This window comes from Chiloscyllium plagiosum, chromosome 20 (genome assembly GCF_004010195.1).
Source record: "Chiloscyllium plagiosum isolate BGI_BamShark_2017 chromosome 20, ASM401019v2, whole genome shotgun sequence".
In the NCBI taxonomy this organism is placed as follows: domain Eukaryota; kingdom Metazoa; phylum Chordata; class Chondrichthyes; order Orectolobiformes; family Hemiscylliidae; genus Chiloscyllium; species Chiloscyllium plagiosum.
Genome location: NC_057729.1, coordinates 61981455 through 61989579, shown reverse-complemented (window position 1 = coordinate 61989579; position 8125 = coordinate 61981455). Strand labels below are relative to the sequence as shown.

Sequence of the window (8125 nt, the reverse complement as noted above, 5' to 3'; positions counted from 1 at the left end):
GTCCTTGTTACGGTTGGAGGGGTGGGGTTTGATGGCAGAGGGACAGGATGTGGATGAGATGCGTTGGAGGGCATCTTTAACCACGTGGGAAGGGAAATTGCGGTCTCTAAAGAAGGAGGCCATCTGGTGTGTTCAGTGGTGGAACTAGTCCTCCTGGGAGCAGATGCGGCGGAGGCGGAGGAATTGGGCATACTGCTTGGTATTTTTGCAGGAAGTAGGGTGGGAAGAGGTATAATCCAGGTAGCTGTGGGAGTCGGTGGGTTTGTAAAAATTGTCAGTGTCAAGTCAGTCATCATTAATGGAGATGGAGAGGTCCAGGAAGGGGAGGGAGGTGTCAGAGATGGTCAAGGTGAATTTAAGGTCGGGGTGGAATGTGTTGGTGAAGTTGATGATTTTCTCAACCTCCTCGTGGGAGCACGAGGTGGCGCCAATGCAATCATCAATGTAGCGGAGGAAGAGATTAGTCAGGGTTCTAGTTCCTGATCATGACAGTGAACAATCAGAAGGTTACAAAGAAAATGAAAATGCAGAAGTTTTTAAGGTAGACCTGCCAAGAATGGGGACTATGCAAAAAAAGCTCTTCTTGAAAATTATGAGCCACATTTATCAATGTCAGTGTTTTTCTAAATACAGAATGAAAGTTTTGAACTTAGCATTTGTTGGAATATTCGGTGTAGACTGCTCTAAATCATAGTTCCATTTGGATAAAACTATTCAATATATTAATGGAAGTGAGAGGCTCGGGTCACATTTATAGAATCATAGAATCAGATAGTACAGAAGAGGCTCTTCGGCCCTTTAAGTCTGCATAAACAAAAAGATACAAATAACTATACTAGTCCCACTTGTCTGTGCTAGGTCCATATGTTAGAATAATTCAAGTGCTTATCCAAGTATTTATTAAAGGTTGTGAGGTTTCTCGCCTCAACTACTCCTCCTAGGCAGTGCATTCCAGGCTCTCATCGCCTTCTGGGTCAAATTGTCTTTCCTCAAACCCTCGCTAAATCTCCTTTTACTTTAAAATTACATCCCTTTGAGGGGTAGCACAGTGGCTCAATGGTACACATTGCTGCCTCACAGCCCCAGGGACCCGGGTTCAAACCCAGCCTCAGGCGACATTCTTCCTGTGTCTGTGTGGGTTTCCTCTGGGTGCTCCAGTTTCCTCCCACAGTCCGAAGATATGCAGTTTAGGTGAATTGGCTATGCTAAATTGCTCAGAGATGTTTAGGTTAGTTGCATTAGTTAGAGGAATTGGGTGAGTTGCTTTTCAGAGGATTGTTGGGGCAAAGGGTCTGTTTCCACACTGTAGGGATTCTATGTTATTGACCCCTGAACTAAGGGAAAGAGCTGTTTTATATTCACCCTGTTCATGTCCATCATAATCTTATACACCTCGGTCAGCTCCCATCTGAGCTTTCTCTGCTCCAAAGAAAACAATGCGAGCTTATCCAGCTTCTCTTCAAACCTGAAATGTTCTTTCACAAGCAAAATCCTGGTGAATCTTCTTTGCACTGCCTCCAGTACAATCATATAGTTCCTATAGTGTAGTGACCAGAATCGCACACAGTCAATCATATAGTTCCTATAGTGTAGTGACCAGAATTGCACACAGTACTCCAGCTGTGGACCAACCAAAGTTCTATACAGCTTCAACATAACTTCCCTTGCTCTTATAATCTATGCCATGACTGATAAAGGCAGGTGGCTTATATACATTCTTAGTTACACATTTAGCCTGTCCAGCCACCTTCAGGGATGTGTAGATAAATGCCATTAGATCCCTGTCTTGCTCTGTGCTTCCTTGTGTCCTTGAGTGCTCCCTTGTCTTTAAGAGCACATGCTTTATTGAAATAACAGAGGAAAATTTAATGACGCTCAGCATTCATGAGCTGAAACTGAAATAACTCCATGAAGGCGGGTATCCAGTCACCAAGTTACCCTTTATTAACATGTGCATAGTATATGACACTGACTCAGCTAGCACAGAGCTGACTCCGAGAGTGAGAAGAACTGCTAACACTCCTGTTTCTATCTGTCAGCCAGGGCTCCCCCTGATTGGACCAGGTTAATAGTCCCAATCAGGGAACACATTCTATGAGGTCCAGCTAGCTTATCTCGTTCCAATCACTACATTCCTCATCCTGGGGTGTAGGCCCATCCTTTTTCCTGTAGCTTCTCCTGGGGTATTTTTGCACCAAATCCGGTTCCTCTGATGTTGCCTCAGGTACAGGTAGCGTGTATCGGATCATAGCCTACCTCTTGCATCCAGAACATCTTGGCCGAAATTTATCTTCTTCAGGTGATAACAACGTCAAGGCTGCAAAATCTTCCATGTCCATGCTGTCTTCAGAGGTTTCTTTGACCCTAGGCAGAGGGGAAGAACCCACGAGTTCTGACAACGCTGCGGATGTTCTAAGGGGCCGGGCCGGGTATGTTTTGTTCCTGCCCAGTTTGTGAGATTGCAGCTTTCATATGGTGTACATGCTTGTCCAGGACAGCCTCATCTATCCAAACTTTGTATGTAATCGGACTTGACCTCATATCAGTTATGCTTGTTACCCAAGCAGGACCAGTCTTGTGGTTTTGACACCAAACTTCTTCCCTTGAAGTAAATAATCTCTCTCACTTAGAGGAATCCTGTCCAATATTGGCATTCTTGATGCAATTTTAACCTTTCCCCCTCTGCCATTCCCCCAACATTCCCATGCCTTCCTCAGGAAAATCAAGTTTAACTTGGTGCAGAGTCTTCTCCCCATTAGTAACTCTGCTGGGGTTGGTATAAGGGATTGTATAAGGGATGGTTTGATAATCAAATAGAAATCAGGACAGAAATTTGGTAGCTAGTGAAACTATAGGCTATTTCTTAAAGCCTGTATTCAAAGTTTGGTCAGCTTTTTCCACTGGGCTATTGGATGATTGATGGCATAGAGGTGTCCTTATATGGTGGATGCCATTCAACTTTAGGAAATACTCAAATTGCTGCTGGTAAATGATGGCCTGTTGTCTGTGACCAACATCTCCGAGTGTCCATGTATTGCAAAAGATGCTTGCAACTTTTAAACTCATGTTTGATGAATGAACTCTATGCACATCCAACCACTTTAAATGGGCATCCACAAAACTTAAAGCGTAGAGCCCATGAAAGGACTGGCATAGTCGACATGAAACTGAATCCAGGGTTTATCCGGCCATTCCCACAAATGTGGGAGAGCAGCTGGAGGTAAGTTTTGACCTTATTGGCACTCTTGGTACTGCTCCATGAACACAACTATGTTGGCATCCAATCCTGGCTATCAGACATAACTTCTTGCCAACATCTTCATTTTGGAAACCCCTGAATGGCCATGGTGAAATTCAAACAGTATCTGGTTGTGACCTTTGCTTGGGACTCTTGTCCCCCATAATAATATGCTGTCCTCTATGGTGATCTGGTCTCACCGGGTCCAGAGAGATTTTGATTCTGTTGTGATGGCCCTTTTATTTCCCCCATCACCACCAGCTGTTTTAGATTTGTCAGGATGGGATCTTTTTGAGTCCACAGTTTGATATTGTCAGCATTGACCAGAAGGGTGGCCAGGATGTTTAAAACCAGAATAGACTGTTCGAATAGCAACACCACTGGTGGGATATCTACCAGTGGGAGGCAGCTCAAAGCACCCACATTTGCCACTTGGCCTCACAGACAGTGTTCCAACTTGTAATTGTATGCACTCAGAATAAGAGCCCACCGCTGAATTCGACCTGCAGCTATTGGTGGCACTGCCCTGCCCTCTTTAAGTAGTCCCTCCTCAGGGATTTGTTGTCTGTTACTGTTACAACTTTATGTCCATAAAGGTATTGTTGGAACTTCCCCACACAAAGATGACCGCCAAACTTTCCTTCTCTATCTGGGCATATCTTTGTTCGACATTAGCCAAAGTCCAGGAAGCACTTCTTTGATGAAATGACCAGGAAGGTTGATGAGGGCAGGACAGTAGACGTAGTCTAAATGGATTTTAGTTCGGCCTTTGATAAGGTTCCACATGATAGGCTGCTCAGGAAGATTAGATCCCATAGAATCCAGGAGAGCTGGCAAATTAGATACACAGTTGACTTGATGTTAGAAAGCATAGGGTAATAGTGGAAGAATGCTTGTCAGACTAGAAGCCTGTGACTAGTGGAGTGCCTCAGGGGTTGGTGCTGGGCCCATTGCTGTTTGTTATCAATATCAATGATTTGGATGAGAATGTACAAGGCATGATTAGTAAGTTTGCTGATGACACTAAAATAGGCAGTATTGTGGACAGTGAAGAATATCAGAAGTTGCAGCAGGACCTTGATCAGCTGGGGAAATGGGTCAAGAAATGGCAAATTGAGTTTAATATAGGTAAGTGTGAGGTCTTGCATTTTGGAAAGTCAAATCAAAGTAGGAGTTTCATGGTGAAGGGTGAGGCCTTTAGGAGTGTTGTGGAACAGAGGGATCTTGGAGTTCAGGTGCACGGTTCTCTAAAAGTAGAGACACAGGTAGATAGGGCAGTGAAGAAGGCTTTTGGCACACTGGCCTTCATCAGTCAGTGCATTGAGTATAGAAGGTGGGAAGTTATTTGGACTTGTACAGGATGTTGATGAGGTCGCACTTGGAATATTGTATTCAGTTTTGGTTACCTTGCTATAGGAAGGAAGTTATTGAACTGTAAAGAGTGCCGAAGAAATTTACAAGGATATTGCCCAGACTTAATGTTGTGAGATATAGGGAAAGGTTGGATAAGCTCGGACTTTTCTCTTTAGAGCATAGGACACTGAGGAGTGACCTTATAGAAGGGTATAAAATCATGAGAGGCATTGATAGGGTGAATGCATTCAGTCTTTTTCCCAGGATTGGAGAATCAAGGTCAAGAAGGCATCAGTTGAAGGATAGAGGGGAAAGAACAAAAGGGAGTTAGGGACAACCTTTTTCACACAGTGGGTGGTACACATGTCGAATGAGCTGCCAGTGGAAGTAGTGGAGGAGGGTACATTAAAAGGTTATGGGCCAAGTGCAGGGAAATGGTGTTAACGTGGATGGATATTTTGGTCAGCATGGACCAGTTTGGGCCAAGGGGCCTTTCTCCATGATGTAGGGCTCTATGACTCTCCATGACTCATATGCTATCACGCGTTCCTCTCCTTTGGGCTATCCTTTATTTATATAGAACATGACACTGACCCAGCTAGCTCAGAGCTGGCTCCTGGAGTGAGTAGAACCCCTGACACTCCTGTTTATACCTGTCAGCTAAGGCTCATTGATTGACCCAGGGCCCAATCAGGAAACTCATATTCAATGAGGTCCACCTAGCTCACCTCTTTACAGTCACTGCAGAAACTGTTCCAACTATTAGTTCATTTATTATACTGGCTAGGCAACCAACAAGACCACATGGACTTCGGCATGGACTTCTGTGTGTAATCGGATTTATCTGCACTCTACATAGTCAGAGCACTGTAAGGTAGTTAACTCATAAAAGTAACATCCTATTGATTATTCTGGAAATGTTAACACACCTTTAACTTTGTAGACTCATCTAAAGGAAGAGTTTTGTTTGTCAAGATCTTATACTTGTGATTCTCTGCAAAAGTATTGTTTTATTTTTATTGAAATGTTTTGATTCTGCGCACTGTTGACTCTCTCAATAGCTGACCACTTCCCTTTCCTTTGTAGGTGGGGATTTACTATATGCTCAGATAAGCAGCAGTGGTAAGTAACAAGTTTTGTTCCTCATGCACCTACCAGCATCTTGTTATATTGGAGCAATCAATCTCATTCTCCCCTGAAGCTGTGGTATTTCAGCTTCTTTCAATCTACTTTCATAAGACTATGTGAAATAGGAACAGGAGTAGGCTGTTGGGCCCATCAAGTCTGCTCTACCATTCAATTGAATCATAGTTGATCTGACATTCCTTACAACTATTCTGGACGAAAAAATTCAGAATTAAGAATTTATCAATGACTATGAAACCATTGTCGATTGTCAGAAAAACTCAACTGGGTCACTAATGCCCTTCTGGGAAGGAAATCTTCCATCCCCACCTAGTCTGACCTGCAAATAACTCCAGATCCACAACAATATAGTTGACTCTCAACTGCCCTCTGAAATGGCCGAGCAAGCCATTTAGTTCCAGAAGAGCTAAGGGTGTGCAGTAAATTTTGGTCAGCCAGCGATGCTCATGTCTGACAAGTGATAAATAAAAAAAACTTTCTTACCCTTGATTCCCTTAACCCTTGATTCCTTTACTGACGAAGAATCTAACAATCTCAGCCTTAAATATGCATGAGGATTCTGCCCATATAGCTCTCTGTAGCAAAGAGTTCCAAAGACTTACAACCCACTGAGAGAAGAAATTCATCCTCATCTCATTCTTAAATTGATACCTTTTATTCTGAGTCTATGTCCTCTGTTTCTAGACTCTCCCCATGAGAGGAAATATCCTCTCAGCATTTAAAGTATCAAGCCTCTTCAGAATCCTATATGTTTCAATGAGATTACCTTTTAATCTCCTTTGACCATCCTAGTGAACCTTTCTGTGAAATGCCTTCAATGAAATAATATCTTTCCTTATATAATGTTTTCTGCAGTTTTTCTCCATTTAAGTAATAGTCTACTCTTTTGTTCGCCCTTCCAAAATGAACAACTTTACATTTTTCCACATTATATGAGTGTATTAAATTTGCCAAATTTTGCCAATTTAATTTATCAACATCCCTCTGTTAACTGTCGCATCCCTTGCAACTTGCCTTTCTACCTATTTTCGTGTCAACTGCAAATTTAGCTACAATACACTCACTCCCTTTTACCAAGTCATTAATATATATTGTAAACTGTTGTGGTCCCAGCAAATGAACCTGGTGGAAACCATTGGATATGAGGGACCAACTTGAAAAAGAAACCCTTAATCCCACTCCCTGTTACCTCCCATGAGCCAATTCTCTATCCACACAAAATATTACATCCAAAAGGCTTTTATCATATGACTTAACCTTTTATGTCAAGCGACTTCTGGAAGTCCAAATTCAACACATCTGCAGGATCTCCTATATCAACTCTGTTTGAAACTTCCTCAAAAAAACTCCAATAAATTAGTCAGACATGATTTCCTTTTCATGAAGTTGTGCTGACTCTGCTTGATTAGATTATGATTTTCCAAATATTCTGCTATTAATTTTTAATTAACTATTTCCAACATTCTTCTAATAATAGATGTTGGACTAATTGGTCTCCCTCTCTTATGGAATAGATTGGCAATTTTACAATCCTCTGGTACTCCTCTAGACTCCAATGATTTTTGAGAAATTACAGCCAATGCATCCACTATCTCAAAAGCTACTTTTTTTTAAAGAGTCTTCAGATGCAAGCCATTAGGGTGCTGCACAGTGTCCGTAGTTGACGAGCTGCAAACACGTAACTAGAGGGATTTGAGTGAAATCGAAATAACTGCTGAGCTAAAGCCAGCGCCAAAATGCCGAACAGTGTACGTAGTTAATGAGCCGACAAGCCATCAGAGCCAGGGGACTTAGCTGCCTTTAGCCCCTTGAGTTTGTCTATTGCTACATCTGTAGTGATGATGATGGTATTTAATGCGTCTCCTGTAATCTTCAATATGAAAGAGAAGGTCACTGTAGTCTTACCAGATCATAGAGCAGCTCTCCCATTAGAGATAAATATCTGGTGGCAGTTTAACCTGAGCATCACCACATCTCAGGCAATGGAAGAGGTTAAAAAAGAGATTCCTTCACGGTAACCTGCTGGAATTAAACCTATTCTGTTGGTGTCACTGTGTATCACAAACCAACTGTCCAGTCAACTAATCTAACCAAATGCCTTTTAGTATTAATAGGATGTTCAAAGTATTTATCATCATAAAATCTGATGTAAAATATCTGTTTAACTCCTCTGCCCATTTCTTTGTTTCCAGTAGCTGTTTCCCAGATTAATTTTCTAATGGGCCTTCATTTATTTTGATCTTTATTCCCTTTTTTAATATATTTTTTGCTCTTATTGTCAATTTTTATATTCCTCACAACTTTGCCCTGGTAGTTTACTTTTTCTGCCTTTACTATTTTTCTCGTCCTTCTGGATTTTGAATTTATCCCATCTTCGGGACTTTCACT

The 8125-nt window shown here is 41.9% G+C and overlaps 1 protein-coding gene across 1 annotated transcript in view; it reads left to right on the top strand.

The window, feature by feature from the left end:
• The window catches only part of arap3 (ArfGAP with RhoGAP domain, ankyrin repeat and PH domain 3), a 342751-nt gene that overhangs the window by 314455 nt on the left and 20171 nt on the right, over window positions 1-8125 (top strand). Inside the window, exon 28 of the mRNA XM_043710000.1 lies at window positions 5678-5713. Coding sequence (XP_043565935.1) covers window positions 5678-5713 — 36 coding nt within the window. The remainder of the gene's footprint in view (window positions 1-5677; window positions 5714-8125) is intronic.